This window comes from Dipodomys merriami, unplaced genomic scaffold, assembly GCF_024711535.1.
Source record: "Dipodomys merriami isolate MVZ:Mamm:240054 unplaced genomic scaffold, mDipMer1.0.p SCAF_502, whole genome shotgun sequence".
Taxonomy (NCBI): domain Eukaryota; kingdom Metazoa; phylum Chordata; class Mammalia; order Rodentia; family Heteromyidae; genus Dipodomys; species Dipodomys merriami.
The window spans coordinates 371001-389426 of NW_027206072.1; the positions used below are offsets into that span (position 1 = coordinate 371001).

The 18426-nt window shown below is 48.2% G+C and overlaps 1 protein-coding gene across 2 annotated transcripts in view; it reads right to left on the minus strand.

The window, feature by feature from the left end:
- The window catches only part of LOC138810645 (TBC1 domain family member 9), a 66257-nt gene that overhangs the window by 14820 nt on the left and 33011 nt on the right, over positions 1 to 18426 (minus strand). For both annotated transcript variants that reach the window (XM_069997811.1, XM_069997812.1), the window contains exons 3-10: positions 16647 to 16765; positions 11223 to 11451; positions 10312 to 10573; positions 8926 to 9133; positions 6813 to 7019; positions 5793 to 5963; positions 4600 to 4750; positions 1094 to 1308 (exon numbers count right to left, since the gene is read on the minus strand). In XM_069997811.1, coding sequence (XP_069853912.1) covers positions 1094 to 1308; positions 4600 to 4750; positions 5793 to 5963; positions 6813 to 7019; positions 8926 to 9133; positions 10312 to 10573; positions 11223 to 11451; positions 16647 to 16765 — 1562 coding nt within the window. The remainder of the gene's footprint in view (positions 1 to 1093; positions 1309 to 4599; positions 4751 to 5792; positions 5964 to 6812; positions 7020 to 8925; positions 9134 to 10311; positions 10574 to 11222; positions 11452 to 16646; positions 16766 to 18426) is intronic.

The window sequence follows — 18426 nt, forward strand, 5'->3', positions numbered from 1 at the left end:
TCAGGCTTTCAGTCAAGATAGGTGTTCCAAGGCTCCACGTGTGATAGGCTGGACTAGGGGGCAGGGGGGAGGGGACACGCAGGCAACAAACTCATGGGGCTTAATGCCGGCACCAGACAGAAAACAAAACGACACAAGGGTTAATCAATTGATCTGGGGGCATGGTTAGATTGAATACTATCAAAAAGATAGATAATAAGGTATCGAGAAGAGTGCGTGTACATGTGTGCATCACACATGTGTGTGAATATGTATATTTGTACATGTGTGCATGTGTATGGATGGGCATGTGTTTGTGTGTATGTGTGCATGTGTGTGTGGACATGCAGTGTGTTAAGTATATTATAGGTACGCATGTGTTTGTGTTTGTGTGTATGTGTGTACGCACATGCATAGATGTGCATGTGTTATAAGTGTATTGTGTGTGTGCATGTGTTTGTGTGCATGTGTGGACATTCATGTGTTATGTGTATATTATGTGTGTGCGTGTGTCTGTGTGTGTGCGTGCATGTGTGTGTGTGTATATAGGACTTAAGCTACCTTCAGCTTTTGTGGGAAGGTCAAGGAAGGTCTCTCTGATCATACGGAGTCTGAGGCTGTGCAGTTTTCCAAATTGCCAATAGAAGAACTGATTTTAGGTAGTATTGTTGAGGGACATTGCTTTGCCAGGCTGAGTTAAACATTTATTTTAATGTGTATTAAAATGTAACCTTGGCACAGAAACGCTGTGTGCTCAAGGACATCGCCGCTCAAGAGAACACAGAATAGGAATAGGAATCCAGCCCCTGTCCACAGAGGAAGGCCCTGTACTGGGCCTGTGGCCTCCAGCCCTGCCCTAAGTCAGTAATCGGGCAATGACAGGCCTGGAAAGGGAGCTGCACTCTGCTCTGTCATCGGCAGAGAAGTCTCAACCCAGGGAGAGGCTGCTTCTCAGGGGCCATCATGGTCTAGAGACGATGGCAAGCCACACAAGGGTATCAAAGGGCATCCTAGGGCTCTCTGGAGAGGCCTAGTCCACAATGCCCATGCCGCCGTCTAACAACATAGACTCCGATCTAATTTTCTTCACGCGTAAACTCTGCGTGCGGCTTACCTGACAATACCCTATGTTGGGGTTGCGGAAGGCGTACGCCGTGAGGACTCTCCTTAGAGCGGCTATCCCCATTTCATTCTGGAAGGCCGGGTGCTCGGGAAGCGAGCGGTGTAAGTCCCTCTCAATCTCCTCGGTGGCAAGGTTGTATTTCCCCATGGACTTTTCTACAAGGTCCTCATAGTATCCAGGGTGGGTGGCCTTCTCATTAATGGCACCTGAGAGGAACACAACAGATTCAACATTAACGGAGAAAAAAGTGGCAGCCAGGTTTGGTGAGGCCCTATGTCTAAAATACATTCAAACTTACAACTCAGTGACTAAAGCTAGCTAACAGTGAGCGGAGGTCTGAGGAGATATTCCTGTGCAGAAACACATGAAAACATTCTAAACATCAGTGCCTTTGAGGAAATTAAATCCAAAGCTACTTCACACCTGCCAGGATAAATCCAATAAAAGGGATAATAACACGATTTGGTGAAGGGAAGAGGGATTAAATCTCTTACTTCTTTGGTGGTGTAGCTGCTTCGAAAATCAGCCAGGAAGTATTACTAAAGGTTAAACATGGTAGAGCCAAAAACTCCACCCCATAGAAATGAACATATGTGTTCACCCCAAACTGTGTATGTGAAAGCTCCTGGCAGTGTGATAATCCTAGTACTCAAAAAGCAGAAACAACTTAAATGTTCAACTAGTACGTGGATAAACAAAAGCGTAAAGTATTCATACAATGGTGTAATTGCTGGCTATAAAATGAATGGATGTAGCCAGGCACTGATGGCTCACAACTGTAATCCTAGCTACTCAGGAGGCTGAGATCTGAGGATTGAGGTTTGAAGCCAGCCCAGGCAGAAAAGTCCCTGTGAGACTCTGATCTCCAATTGACTACCAGAAAACCGCAAGGGACACTATGGCTCAAAGTGGTAGAGTGATAGCCTTGAGCAAAGAGCTCAAGAAGAGCGCCTGGCCCAGAGTTCAAGCCCCAGGACTGACACAAAATATAAATAAGTAAAATGAATGGATGTGCTACAACAGAGTGAACGGTGAAGACCTCATTCTAAGTGAAAGAAGTTAGGCATGGGAATCATGCATCGTGTGATTTCACTGATACGTAGACAAATCTACAGAGAAAGTGGGTGAACAGTGGAGGAGAAAGAGCAAATGATGAGTAAGAAACATAACTGTTTGTGGTGCTGGCTGGCGACAATGTCTTAAAATTAATTGTGCCGAAACTGAAGTATTTTTTCTTCATTGTTGTTTTTGTTTTCTTTTCTTTTTGTCTTGTTTATCTGTCTTGGGGAGGGCAAGGGGGAGCACAGAAATGGGAGGGACAAAGGGTGAACAAACGCAGCAGTGGTACTCACAGCTGAAAGTGGGTGGGGGTGGGGGAGGAGCTGGGAGAGCGCGAGGGGAGGGGTGACGGTGGACAACATCCGAACCCCTCTGCGCATCACCTTTACAAGGATGATCAATGTTTCCAAAAGCTAATTGTGTTGATCACTGCATCGTTCCGTGAATCAACACTTTGGTGAACTGTGAGCTATTTTGAATACAGCTTTTATACAAAAGAATAAACAAAGGTGAGTGTCGTGCAGAATGGCAGGGTGGGCACTCGGGCTCCATCCTCTGGAAAGCCAAATGCCCCGCCCACGGGGCCGGCCCTGCGCTTGTCCCCAGCATTGATGGAGAACCAGCCTGACCAATCCTTGCCTGGCAGTCAGCACCAGACCGTTGGCTTTGGCTGGAGTCTCTCAGGGGTCTGCCACACTTCACCTCCGAGGGTACACTGAGTCCAGGCTGTAGAAGCAAGTGGGCTCCATTGTGGGCTCCCAACCAGGACCGAGGCTCTTCTGATGGACGAGCTGCTTTTGGTGTGAACCCCACTGCTGAGTAAATGGAAATGGGGCTCGGGCATCCGCCCAACAGAGGGCAGGGCGCAGCACGTGGGCTCGGGATGGCGCGCAGGCCCCCGCTGGGGAAGGGGCACTGGCTACCGCTGCGTGGGCCAGCCCTGGCAGCCGGGCGGTGGCGAGCCTCTGCGTCCCCGTCTCACTCTCATCCTGCCTGCAACCATGAATAACTTCTCCTTTGAGTCAGGAGGACGGAATGAACTTTTGCATTTACTGCCGGTGATGAGAATCTGGTTGTCAAGGTGACCGGCTCATCAAAGGAAGACAAGGGAAGACTTTGTAGACTAATGATCTGCCTGGGCTTGATTTGTAATTACAGATAATTTGACTCAGATTTGGGCTTCTAAATGAGGAGACTTGGCTGGTTGACTTGGGAAAATGAAAAACAGGATGAGTAAATGAAGAGAAATTAAATCAGGTCTACATGAAATAGGTAAAAACCATTATTTTTTTCAGATTTACCCCCCCCCAACATAATGAGATGTATAAAGATCTCATTACTGTCAACTTTACCATTTATATATACTTTTAGAAAAGAGCTGCCAAGGTTTTGTTTAAGGCTTCCTGATAAGCCTGGTAACTATTTTTCATCATTAATATCATTTTTAAGTAAAGGGATTTAAGAATGATTCCTGTGTTGGACTATTATTCACTTAAGCTTATTTAAAATGTTTACATTTTAGACCTCCAAGCAGGGCGTTCAGATGATTTATATGTTAAAGCCAAGCTGGCAATGTCCAGAGGGAAGCTGTGCTTTAGAGCATAAAAGGCCCTTGTGATACACTAGATGTTTTGGAATGGCCAAAAGTAGTGGTGGAATAGACTACAGGACTGAAATGCTATGATGGAAAATTCCAGAAATAAATAATTCAGACGTTTTAAATAACGATTACAGTATGTTGCTAGTAGTGTTTTACTATGAGTTATTGTTTGTTAGCCTCTTAGGATGTCTAATTTATAAGTTAAGCTCTATTGTAGTATTTATGAATGTTTAATAAAAACCTGCCAGGTACCAGTAGCTCATGCCTGTAATCCTAGCTACTCATTAGGCTGAGAGCTGTGGCTCATAGTTTGAGGCCAGCTCTGGGAAGGAAAGTCTGTAAGACCACTGACAAGCCAGATGTGGAACCATGGCTGAAGTAGTAGAGCTCTAGCCTTGAGTAAAAAAGCTAAAGGACAGTGCCTAGGTCTTGAGTTCAAGACCCAATGCTAGCATGCCTGCACCTGGAATCCTGACATATAAAGGGTTCAGTACTATCCGTGGTTTCAGGCACTTCATCTGAGGTGTAGGAATGGATCCACTAAGGTCAGGAGGAACTACTGTCCAAATGTTCAAGGGGTAACGGCATCTCCACCACTCCGGGGTTGACCAGAGACCTCAGACCAAAAAGCAACCATCGAGGACAAGGTTCTGTACCTCCATTTCCTCACATCTCCCCCGTCCAATGAAGACCGGCAATGGGCACTCAGTGAGGTCAACAATAAACTCCCCTGATGATAACGCACTGCGCTCTCTCTCTTACTCAGGCTCTGTCTGCAGAGCCTGGGACCCGCTGACCTTTGCTCCGAGTGTGTGGAGTGAAGGAAGCCGACTTATACCTGACAGCAGCAGCCACAGCTCCCCGCGCATGCTCTCTGGGATGCCCTTCAGCACCAGCTCCCGTGTTTTCTCTGTGCGGTACATGCAGATCCCCTGTCCATACTCTGCAAAGTGAATCTTCCAGGCCTGTTCTTTCAGAAACTCTTTGGCCTGCAAGACACAGTGAAACACAAGCAATGGGGACAGAAGGCCAGAACCACCTCCCTGGGGAAGGGAGAACAGGGCTCCGGACAGAATTCATGCGAACACAGAGTTCAGATTTCTCATGCTTATCGCCTGGGTCATGCAATGATGCTTACTGGAGATCAGACAGTCAAAGGCCAGTCAAATTTGTGGTTTATGTCCACAGCCCCAGGTAAGAGTGAAATAATGCTTCTGAAATGTGGGCTGAGAAATTCTGTCCTTACTAGTGGATTGATTTCTCAACTAGTTAAAACTTCAATAAAGACCAAGAAGTTACCCAAACCCCCTGTGTAACTCTTGTCCCCTTCCATAAAGTCATTCTAAAACCCAATAATCTACTTAGATAAAAATTACTTCCCCAAGCCCAGCCTGATGACTCACGCCTGTAATCCTAGCTACTCAGGAAGCTGAGATCTGAGGCTTGTGGTTCAAAGCCAGCCAGGGCTGCACAGTTTGTGAGATTCTTATCTCTAAGGAACCACCAGAAAACCAGAAGTGGCACTGTGGCTCCAAGTGGTAGAGTGCTAGCCTTGTGCAAAATAGGTCAGGAAGAGTACCCAAGCCCTGAGTTCAAGCCCCACGACCAACAAAATAAATAAATAAATAAACAAAATAAAATTACTTCCCTTTTTTAAGGAAATACATCTCCATCAGAAAAAACTTTTATAGCCATTCATGGATTTATTACTATTTAAATATTTTCAAAGCCGGGTACTGGAGACTCGGACTTACAATCCTCGCTACTCAGGAAGCTGAGAGCTGAGAATCGTGAGCTGAGATCTAAGGACCATGGCTAGCCTTGGCAGAAAAGTCCATGAGGCTCTTATCTCCATTTAACCAGCAAAAAAAAAAAGTCCAGAAGGAGAGATATGGCTCAAATGGTAAAGTGCCAGCCTTGAGCAGAAAAAGCCCCAGTTAGGTAACATAAATAAACAAATGAACAAATATTTGCACTCACATGGTTTTGTGCTACTATAGAAAACCTCAGGGAAGATCAAGAAGAACCCACCAGCTTGGGGTTGAACTCCTCAGGAGACCGGCGCCGGTACATGGTCATCAGCGTTTGTGTGGCTGTAGGGACGCTGTTGCCATTTAGGTTGAAAGGGCGCTCACCATCTGTGTCGGAGCTGGTGCTTCTCTGGGGGCTGGAGGACACGAGGCTGCGGGGCCGAGAGTACACCTGCGGGCACACAGGAGAGGCCGCCGTTTGGAAGAGTCTGGGCAACAGAACTCCACCCCTGGTGGCCAAGCACCATCCACAGCTCCCACTTGGTCTGGCAATGTGAAGGACCAGGAGAAGCACAGCTAGTTAGGAGCTGGAGACTATTGTCAGAGATGATTCGGCAGTGGTGTGGGCCACGGGCCCAGGTGACATTATTTTAATATTTAAAGTAGATTACTGTGGGTGCATTTCTGCAACAAAGTGGTTGGCTATTCGTCTCTGTGATTTGCGTATATGCAAAGCACGCCACTGCTGAATCAGGAACTCTTGGGACCGTCCAACTTCTCTAGTTTCTGCTGCCTTCAAAATGCTTGCCTACATGGACCAGGTGGCCCTTACGGGCCATCTTAAAGTATGCCATTTCGTGTCAGCGAGCTGTGCACCTTCTCAGTGCTCCCAGATTCCCGCATGCCCGTTCCAGGTTTGACTTAACAGGGACCTAATACGTATTTTATCATTGAAAACTCAACATTGCAGTGCTGGATCTGAAATTAGAGAGACGCTGCCAATGGCACTCTAGAGACCAGAGTCATCTGCTATATGGTCAGGACAAGTCATTTAATGATATCTTCAACTGTAAGACAGAGGCTTAGACCAGATGATCCCAAAGGTTCCCCTCACTCTATCATTTCAAATACAAACTCATTGAAATTTAAATGAGATTGTGTTGAGGTCCGGCTCTCCGGGCTTCAGGGGAATGGTTTATGCTCACTCAGCTGCAAAGCTTCACAAGCAAATCAAAGGACAAAGGGAAACGAACTCTCTGGGGAAGAGACTAAGACACGGTCACCACCGCCTTCCGCACACCTCGTCGTCGGAACTGTAGTAGCTTCCCACAAACTCTCTGTCCAAGTATATCCTGGACGTGGTCTGCTGCAGGAAATCTGAGATCCTCTGCACCAGGAAGTCTCTGTCTTTCAAGTTGGCGAAGAGGAAGGTCATCCTGTTCCTGGTGCTGATGGACAGCGGGCTGGGGAGCACACTGGAGCTGTCGGCCTTTTCCACGATGGTCACCTGAGACATGAGAGAGCCAGAGCGTGCGGGTCGGGAAGGAAGGGCCCAGGCGCAGCGCCGAGGGCGGACTCGGTGCTCTGGTCCCTCTGGGGGGACAGCCCGTATCTGACTCCGTTGGACAGAGACTCTTTGACTCTGTTCCCATAATATAAAACAGCTCACAACAAATCGAGCTCGACTTTGGGCCAGGAACTACCATTACCTTCTGGTCTTTTTCTCAATCAGTGGCTCTGTGCTGGGGGTGGCTCTGTCCCCAGTTTCAGTCCTGGAGAAATTCTGCAACGTCTGCATGTGTTTGGGGCTGTCACTATAACAGTCAAGGTGACAACCATGAAGCGGCTGAAGCCAGGAGGCTAGCTGTCCCAGAGGGCGCCGGACAGTCCCCAGCCAAAACCCCAGCCCCCAATATCGATAGTGCCCAGACCCGAAAACCCCCATAGGAGTTCTTTGCTTTTCGTTAATGTTTCATGGAGCCATAGAAGAGAAGACTCTGAGCTGCTATCTTACCCAGAAATAGAAAAATGATTCACGACGCTGGTTCCTTTAACTAAGCTTAATGTGAGCATGGCTTTCAAAATCCCACAATCTGTCCAGTATCTCACTTAGACTCCAGGGATTTTCCATCCAGAGTTTTCAAGGATCCGTTTTCCTGAGCAGACATGATGTGAGCCTGCAACCCTATCTGCACTAGCTCTGTGTGTGTGTGTGTGTGTGTGTGTGTGTGTGTGTGTGTGTGTGTGTGTGTGTGCGCGTGCGCACGTGCACGCGCACCAAATGAAGTCCATTGCAGTGGGAGTAAAGAAGAAAAGTAGCATCTGCTCTGAACTGGAGACAGATACGGATGGTTTATAAATAGGACTTTCATCAACGGAAGCAGCAAGGACCAATGCACTAAAACTATTTTTTTGCTTTCTCAAAGCAAGCATTACGCAGAACCTCCCACTCTCTGCTTGGTTGTCGCTCAGAGCCGGCACGCTACCATTTAAGCCACACTTCCAGCCCAGTTATTTTTATTGGTTACTTAGAGTTGGAGTCTTATAGATTTTTCTTTCTGCCAGGCTGGCCCTGAACTATGAGCTTCAGACCTCTGCCTCTTGACTGGCTGGGAGTACAGGCATGAACCACCAGCACCCAGTTTAACATGCTAAGTTCTGAAGACTGCTACATATTGGCCTTCTTCCCATTTATCTGAAAGATGACGGAATGGTCTCAGCCCTACCAGGAGAACACAGCGAGCAGACTGAGACTGGGAACCATCTGCCTCTCCATCCCCGAGGGCTCACTGAAGCAGACGCAGAGGCGGCGGGCAGCAGGGCCAGAAGGTTCTTCCTGAGTGGCTTGTCATGCCCTTTCCTCTTAGGTGCTGGGACACACAGTTCTCTCTCCAAAGCACTCAGCCCTGACCTTACGCCTCATAACTTCTGAGTACTAACACTGATAAGATGAAGAGGAGATGCTCCAAGTCTACAGTCATAGCTGTGAGGACAAACAAAAGGGCTGCTAGGGTTTATTGAGGAATCAATTCATTTCTGGGTAAAAACATGCCCAGTCCAGGCACAGATCATCTTAACTACTTGGGAGGCTGAGATCTGAGGATCACGGTTCAAAACCAATGTGGGCAGGAAAGTATGTGAGAATCTTATCTCCAATTAACCACCAGAAAACCAGAAGTGTAGTTGTAGCGGAAAGTAGTAGAGTACCAGCCTTGAGCAAAAAACAGCTCAAGGACCGCACCTAGTGCTCACACCCTGAGTTCAAGTCTCAGGATTGGAACAAAGAAACCAAACCAAACCAAACTAAACCAACAACAACCCCCTCCCCACCCCAAAAAACCCACACTCCTGATCCTCAAAGACAACTATTATGACTGGAACTCCACTACCGTCCATGGGGCTCCGAGACTCACCTCCCGGAGCGGGATGATAAGGCTGCACAGATTCTCCTCCTTGCTGGTGAAGCAGATGTAGTTTGTGGAGACGAACATCTGGCCCAGAATGTGCATTTTGTTAAACGGCGTCCAGAGGGTGCAGTCGGTGTGGCCGTCTAACTTCTCATCTTTGGGCAGCCGGAACAGGGCGCGGTACCGCTCACTCTTGGCCCGGGCATCCAGATCTCTGGAAGGCAGTGCTTATGATCTACCCACACAAGAAGAATACTGCGGTGCCTTCTACCCAGCCCACCATACCCTTCTCCATCTTTCTAGTCTCCTCTTTCTCCCCTGCTTAATTTACACTAGTGTTAACACCAACCTAAAAATCTGAAAGCACAGTGAGATGATTTTAATATATTTATGTCTGTTGTGTAGCTATTTTCCAATTAATATCTGCAACATGTATGATTCAAGACATTTCTGGTTAAAACACATTCCCAAAGCCGGGCACTGGTGGCTCACACCTATAATCCTCAGGAGGCTGAGATCTGAGGATTGTGGTCAAAGCAGGCCCACACAGGAAAGTCTGTGAGACTCTTATCTCCAATGAACCATCAGAAAACTGGAAGTGGCGCTGTGGCTCAAGTGGGAGAGCACTAGCCTTGAGCACAAAAGGAGCTCAGGGACAGCGTTCAGGCCCTGAATTCAAGCCCCATGAGTCACAATAAAACATTCCCAAGCCGGGTGCCAGTACCCCACCTGTAATTCTAGCACCCAGGAGGCTGAGGCCAGGAGGATCACGAGTTCAAGGCTAACCGGGGTGAGCAGAGAGGCTCTGCCTCAAAGCAAAGACAATGAGACAAGATGTACATACACACAGCGCATCTTGAGAAGACTAGACTCGGAACAAGGAAATGCATTATCTTCCTACGCACGCAATCAGTTCTAAAGAGGTTATTGCCTGTCCAGAGCCGCTCAGGGACCGAATGAGCAGGCAGCAGCCATGCCAGCCTGTCAGGTGTCACCTCCACCCTAAACAGATGACAAAAGTGCGTGAAGAGACCTGGAGCAGTCCACCGCTTAGACGACTCTGCTTTCCAGTAGCGTCTGGGTCTTCTGCGGACTTCAGTGCTTTTCCTGGGACTCTTCTTTTTCCCATTCACACCTCTCTTCACAGGCTTCACACAGCCCAGCCACGTGAGGGCTAGTCCCGGCTTCACTACTTATGAACCCATCACCGTCCTCACCAGCCTGCAACCACACATTGCAGGCTCCACAACACGTCGCCTTTTCTTATGATACCAACCTTCTATCTGTACCCAGGAAAGCTGGAGGCTGTTCAGATAAGCTTAGTGGGAATGCTCGCGTGGGTGGTGCCCTGCTCGTGGAAGGTGTGTAGGACGCCACGTCTCCGACACTCACCGTTTTAGCGCAGACACTTTCTTGGGAGACTTCTTCTTCAGCTTGGGCAGGGAGCGGTCCTGCTCAAAGCCCTCGTTGTCTAGGAGCTGCCTCATGGCTATGTTGGCAAGCTGCTCCATGAGCTTGAACGTCTCATTGATGTTGAGGAACACGGAGAAGAAGTGCTCGCTGGACCGGGTGCTCACCTTGATCACATCGGGCAGAAGCAGTGTGGCGTTCTTCTCCAGCTGTGTGATGTCCACCCACCGGACCACCAGCTTGGCTGAGCACAGGGAGAGGCTGGTGAGCACCTGGCTCCCAGAGACCTTTTAGATCCTTCCATCTCACCACCCAAGCCCCCAGTCCCAGCCAACTCCTCATGTGTCTGACCCCAGCTCTTCATTGGTTTCAAGAGCCAAAACTGCACTGCGTATTCAGTGATCAGAATGACTACAAGGCTACAGAGCTATTAAGTCAATTAAACCTTCAGTAAGTCTTTTCTCTTTTTCTTTTTGTTTAGATAATAGAGGCTTCAACTCAGGGTCTTATGCTCTCACTCAACTTTTTTGCTGGCACTCTACCACTTGAGTCACACCTCTACTTCCAGCTTTTTGGTGGTTAACTAGAGATCAGTGTCTCAACAGACTTGTCTGGTTTGACTAGCTTCAACCACAATCCTCAGGTCTCAGCCTCCTGAGTAGTGAGGATAATAGGCTTACTTTACCATCGGGAAAGCTGAATCTGAATAATCTTCCCTAGTGATCATTTTCTTTACAAATGCTGGACGAAATGCACTGGTTAAACAGTTAAAAAGTAGCAGGGACTCAGTTATACCTACAATGCATGGTTGATTGTTTTGATCTGGTTTAGGAATTTAGGGAAGGCCCAGGCAGACTTTACAAAGCCTCTCTTGGCAATTCTGGGTGGCTTACCTTCTCTTCCCATCAGGAAAGAATAGAAGCACAGGTGGTTAATGCTGAGATACATCCAGCCCTGCCGGGGGACCTTCCCCTTCCAGTAGCTGCAAGAGTAATAGTTGACAAGTTTCTCTTCTTCAGGCATCCCAAACAGCCGGTGGAATTTCACGATGGCTTCCTTAAACTTCTCCGTGTCATCGTCTTCCTTCACATCATTGATTTTGTTGTATTCTGCTATGATGCCCTAGTCAGGGATAAAATGCGATCACACAACTGTGTTAATAGGATCCGAGCTGTGCATATTGGAAAGAAAGCAATTATCTCTAAGGCCAGAAATTTGTAAATGACATGATGAATTCAGCCAGGCATGGGTGGCTCACACCTGTAATCCTAGCTACTCAGGAGGCTGAGAGCTGAAGATCTCAGTTCAAAGCCAGCCTGGGGCAAGGAAAGTCTGTGAAACTCTTATCTCCAATTGACCAACAGAAAACAGGAAGTGGTACTGTGGCTCAAAGAAGTACTGTAGAGTGCTTGCTTTGAGCTGAGGCGCTGAGGGACAGCACCCACGCCCAGAGTTCAAGCCCCACAACGGATTAAAAAAAAAAAATCCATGTGAGTTCTTACTTCTACCAGTCCAAGATTCTAGATCATGAATATTTTGGATCCAACCAACTCTGCCACCTTTGAACTACAGAGGACCATGGCCTGGGTGACGCCCTCTGAGCCTGTCATTTCTGAACTTTCCTACCTTTTGCCTGTGATCCTGCCACTTTGGAGGCTTAATATCTAGATGGAGAATTTTTTCTGTCTGAATACCAAGCCCCAACGTCTGTTTGAACTAATTCACACCTCCTTGTGAACCTTCTCCTAACCGTGCTCCTTTTCGCTGATTTTCCCCATTATGTCCTGAGACTATGTGCTGAATTTTCTCCCCCTGCCACACCTTCCTGTGTCACTGCCAGCAGTTGGGAAAATGAGGAGTGCCCTAACCCCCATCACGATTATTTGCTACTTAACACATAAAAATATGAACACCAGCTCTAAGGGCCCAGTGGAGTTGCTCTGTTCACACAAGCAGCCTTCATCCTACTCTCCTAGCCGGACACTCAGGCCTCTGCACGGCCCATCAATCATGGCAGCCACTTCCTGCTTGGCCTCCCATCAAGATTCTTTCCACACTCGGACCCTGTACAGCCCCTTTCTACAGCAGAGATCTGAGGACAGCATTCCCACTCAGCTCCCACAGACGAGCAGGGTCAAAGGAGCGCATGCCTCCTCTCCACGCAACCACATCAGCCTCTGCCTGCGACAATCAGCAGCCTCAATGAGCATCTGTACTTCCACGCTCTTATTTCTGTGCTGGTGGAAAATGTTGTGTATATGGCCTTCTACCCTCAAGCAAATTCCAGAAAATAGGACTCTGTGTGTGTGTGTGTGTGTGTGTGTGTGTGTGTATGCATGCGCGTGTGCATGTGCGCACACGTGTCTCAGTACTGGGGCTTGAACTCAGGTCTTCTTACTCCTCACGTGGATTTTTTTTCTCATGCTCTACTCCCTCGAGTCACGTCTCTGCTTCTGGCTTTCTTGCTGGCTAACTGGAGATGTGAGTCTCTTCAGAGCTGTCTGCCCAGGCTGACTTCAAATGGAGGTTCTCAGGTCTCAGCCTCCAGAGTAGCTGGGATTACAGACACGAGCCACGGGTGCCTGGCTCACGCTAGTGTCTTGAACATGTTTCAGTATCTAGCACCTAACAAGCATTCTCAGAGGGAAATTCGCCGTGCATCTAAAGGCCTGCGTTTCAGCTGGGGTCATGTGATTCAGAGTTGGGGATTTCCTTAAAAACCAACTGTTGACAGGGTTGGCAGTTCTCAGGAAGCTCAGTGGCAAGTTGTTGACTCCTGGTCTTCATGGCAAAGGATGGCAGTGCAGCTGTCCTGAGACACTGGGAGGCCCTGCCCTGGGAGACGTGAGATGAGGCCGCTGTCATCTGGTGATTTCCAACACCTCACCATGGAGGGGCTGGAGAGCCGCAGGGCCAGGCGACCAGCGCCGGGCCTGGGCAGTGCTCAGGAGGAGCCGACCAGCGTGGGGCCTGGGCAGTGCTCAGGAGGAGCAGCGCTGTGGTGGAGTGACGTCACAGACCAAACAAGCCGGGGAAATACCAGGGCCTCAGACCCCCCTGCAGGAGGCCCAGACACGTCGGTTCTGAAGGATCAAGGATCGAAAACTACTGTCTCAGTGCTATCTCAAAGATACCCCCAGCCTATGCAGCATCTCAGAACTGCTAGAGGAAGACAAATGCACACACACCCCTACAGACTCACTCACACACACATATGCACCCCCCCACACACACATATACAAATGGGAATACACAGAGGAACATGATGAAAGTCCACTAATATTCGGTAAGCAGTCTTAGTGGCCAGCAAACTCTGAAGAAGCCCCTGCCCGGGGCCGATACTGAGCCTCCATCCCCATGGCAGTAGCAGAGTTCTTACCGGGAGCCAAAGTAGGGAGAAGGTGAAGAATAATGTGTAACGACTCAATGATGCCCCCACCTTGGGTTTTAGTGGAAAAACATTGAAGTCCACACTCTTTGGTCAGACAAGCTACTAAATACCACATTTCCAGAATGCTCATTTAAAGGATAAAAGAAAGTGATCTTAAGCATGAGGAGGATATGGGTAGACACCAGTTGATATAAAACCACCTGGGCTCACGGACGAGGAGCGTGGGAACAGTGGCAGAGCCAGCCCAGGCCCTGAGTGCAGTGGAATAGTGAAGCAATATGGAGCTTGGTTGTTTGTTTTTTCTTCTAGTGAGACTGGAGTCTGAGTTCTGGGCTTGCTAGGCAGGCACTCAGCTGCTTAATCGACACTTCCAAGCCCTCGTTGTTCTGATTACTTTGAGGTCTTGCTTTTCGCTCTAGCTTGGGCCATGGGCCTCCTGCTGATGCTTCCTACATCACTGGGATAAAGGGTGTGTGCTGCCACACCCAGTTTTTCTGTCTAGCCAGGGTTCTGTGAACCCTTTTTGTCTGACTTGGCCTGGAACCACAATCCTCCCGATCTCTCCATTCCAGGGCAGTTGGGTTTACAGACATGGGCCACCACCCCAGCTCCAGGCCTCAGATTCAACCATCCACAGGCCGTCTAGTTTCAGCTTAAGGCTGATTAAAAGCCTCCACTGCCAACTTTCCCACCTGTAGGAAAAGTTCAGGTCCAGAACGCCAAATCTTATTAGCTTCTGCAATTCTCAGCCAGGAGGCAGGCTGATGCAACAAAGGGCGGAATGTCACCGTGCTCCGAGCTCCACAGGTTCTGCAGGACTCAGACTCTACAGGCAACGGTGCTCCTCAGCCATGGAGGAAGTAACGCAATCCAAATAAGTAGGCGGATAACATTCACTTCAATACCCACCAGGAGGTGGACTGGCAACTTATAAAGAGGAAAATTAACTCGGACAACATGAAAATACGTTCAGCTTCATCATCAGTCCAAGACAGAAAAGTGAAATAGTACGCCATTAAATTCTGAAGCCCTCTGAATATCGAGAACCTGAAAGAATGCCATGTATAACCACACAGGGATTCTGATGCACCCACAAGATCCATGAGAGCCCATTAGCTGTTTGTTGTCTTCTTGGTGGGGGCTCAGGGCTGCCTGCGTCTAACAGCAGCTAAACTGGAGGAAGAGATGAAACGCACAGTGGTTCAAGTCCAGCCTAGGAAAAAGTTCATGAGACCCTATCTCAAGAATCAAGCTGGGCATGGTACCTTATGCTTGTAATCCAAGCTAAAGGGAAGCCCTCCCTGGGCAAAAAGAACAAGATCTAATCTGCAGAAACCCAAAGGGCTGGAGGGGTGGCTCAAGTGGCAGAGCACTTAATGGAGAAGCCCTCAGTTCAAATCCTATTACTACGAAGGAAAAAACCCAAAAGGGAGGGTCATTAAAATATTTTGACTATTTAACCTATTAATATAGATTACATAACCTATCCCAAAGGGGATATATAACATGGGAAAAGTGATTTTGCACAAAAGTGGTCACTACTTTTGTTCGTGCCTAAGCCCTGCTCCGTGAGAGGCTTAGGTAACTTGTAGAAGAGAATAACGATAATTACAGAGTCATCCTCAGCTACTGAAATCACAACTAAAATCACACACTCGTATAGACAGTGCTGGCTGAGGCAGAAAAAAAGCAAAGTAACAAATTATATGTATTCAGGGGCCATTACTACAACCCATGTACAGAGACCTCTAGAAAGACGTATGGTATTTGAATTATGATTGCCTCAATAGTGAATGATTACATTTGTAATGTAGCACAGTTAATTAGAGCTCAAAACAAATAACCTTGTTGGTCTCTCCTAATTACCTGACAATCTATAAAGGCAGGAACTATTCATCTGTGCGTGAATGAAATACTTTCACCATAATTGCATTAATAGCAGTTCCTGCCTACTAACTGGCTTCAGGAGAATTAACCCAGACATGCTGGGTACAATACAAACAGCAAAAAAAAAAAAAAAAAAAAAAAGGTTCCTGGCCACTATTGTTCATTCACTCACTCACTCATTCATTCATTCATTTCACCCTTAAGCTTCAGATACTTCCTACAGATCTTCCTTTGTGACAGCAGCAGTTGAAGCAGAACGGTGAGAGTCAAGGAGAACACTCCACAAGCGCTGTCTGTGTCATCTGCTGCGTAACACTGTCTGGGGAAGTGGTTCCCTGTCAGTGTGACCGCCCGCCCCCCCCCCCATCCCCGCACAAGGGAATTATAAACCTTGGGACTGTCCACTTACATAGACACACGTGAGACCCTATAGGAAAGAATGACGTGGTGATGGGAAACCCATACCTGCGTATTTCCCCCAAAAAACGGAGCAGCAAGGACCAGCTGGGTAACAAGGGAGGCGATTTGCTCTGGGCCCTTAGAGAGGAATACGGCAGCAGAAATGCAAAAGGGAGAAACGCTTTTTTGTCTTCTGGAAGCAGGTTAATTTCTTCCATAGTTAAAAACTTAGCAGTGCTGAGAAGGAAAAGGACTCTTAAAGTGGACAGCCACCTCACAAGCCAGGCCAGACAGGCATAAGATGGACTGGGAACAAGCCATCATGTCCAGATGACCAGGTGCTCAGGAAACTGGGAGTACAGAATTGACACGGCGTTAGTTATGCTAAGGAACGCAACTGACAACTGTTGAGGGTTTTTGGTAGACTATCCCTATGCTTAGGAAATAGCGCTTTAGTATAGGGGAGGAAGTTTCTCTCCAGCAGAGTAAATGAACACAGAAATGAGGAGGTTGTTAACAGGCAGGTAAAGGGTGCACATGCCGGTCCCATACGGTTCTTGCTGTATAACGCTTCCGTGCACTGCGTCTATTGTAAACGGGAATCCTGTAAATGTGAGTTCTGTGAGTTCGAATACGCTACCTGTATTTTTCCCCTCACAAACGTCGTGATGTCATTCTCGTTTTCAAAGATGGAGAGCGTCTGCAGGAGGTTCTGCTCCAGCCATTCCCAGTGCTCCGTGATTTCCTTCCTGGACCCACCTGCAGGGAGGAGAAGCGTATCGTGAACGTCAGGTGTCATGGCGGGCTGTGTCAGCCATCAAGTGTCCTCACCAAAGACTGACATCACCAGAGAGACACTGAGTCACTGCAAAAGCTCCGGCTGTGTGCTGACACTCCTCCAGAGGAGACTCAGCAAGACGGGAAAGCCCAGGGAAACCCCACTGGTTCTGTTTGACTGAAGTGTGACTGCATTGAGAACTTCCAGGACCATAGTTCAGCCTGGAAGACGGCGACATGCCCGCGCTGTATGTATATGTATAGATGTAAAATAAACATGTGTATGCATGTGTGTGAAATATAATACTCTTCCCATTACAGAACATCACCATTTCATTCATCACCTTTTGGGCATCTCTTTAGATTTCCAAAGAAATCTTCCCATTACTTCCTCTAAGTGTCTTTTCTCTCTGTTCTTTGTCACCAATCATGCAAGGTTTCTCAGGATCTCACTCTGAGTCAAGAGGAAGAAAGGCAGGGGACATAGAGCATCTGCCTTGCTCACAGAACTGAAATCACACAGACGCCAGGTAAGCCTGAGGGGCGTCCCGAGAGGCGATCACAAGCAGGGCCAAGTTCACTTCCTCATATTTCAACCCTAAACACCAAAGCTCCCTGCAGAGGCTGGGGGCCTCAGACAGCAGCCATCTTGGCCCAACGTGCAAGGCCCGGGTTCCATCCCTGGCACTGCAACACACATGAACAGCATTTAAACAAGTGATGTCTGTCGCAGATACACAGCGGAGCTCTTGGCAGAGAGCGGCCCACGAAAACACTGAAGAACAGACTGACGCTCATCGAGGATATTTTCCACGGATCACTTGTTTGAGTCCTGGCCACTCATGTGTAAAAGCCACAGGAAGACCCTGTACCACAGTGCCACGGGGACATCTAGCCCTCAGAGCACCGGCAGCCCTCTTTCTGTCTCCCGCCAGCTGGCAGGATGACTTTTGACCTTTTGTTTAATCTCTCTCAAATTCTCTACACGTAAAGTGGACACAGAGCTGGGTGCACTGGCTTACACCTGTCACCCCAGCTACTTGTAAAGTGCACATTGGGAGGCATGGTGACACACACTTGCCGTCTTAGCTACCCAGGAGGCACAGGTAGAGGACTGTGGTCCAAGGCTGGTCCAGCGAAAAAGTGAGAGACCGTATGTGAAAAATAACTACAAGCAGGCAAGGACTGGTGGCATTAGCCGGCAGAGCACTCAGCGGGCAAGCGTGAGCCATGAGCTGGACCTCAGTACTGCCAAAATAATAAGAGGGGGAGGAGGAGAGGGAGGAGGAGAACCAGAAGAGGAAGAAATAAAATGGACACAAGTAAAAAGAAAAAAACCAGACCAATGTGACAAAAGGAAGGGTGTCTGCGAATATTTTGGAAGGTAGGAAATGCTCTTTGGAACAGGCATGGAATGAGTCACCTTGGAGAGTTTGACAGAGAACTTTGAAACATTCTTAAACGATACAAGTAAAACAGAAATTGGACATTTTTCTCTATAAAATTAAAAGGGGTGCCCTTCCTTGGCTGTAAGAGGTCACTTCCTCCCCGGGCTGGAGGACGGCGCAGACGCTGACAGCTCCGTCCAGAATGGGCACCGGCAGGTGTCTTCCCCCACCCGCGGCGCCATCTGCGCTGGCTGG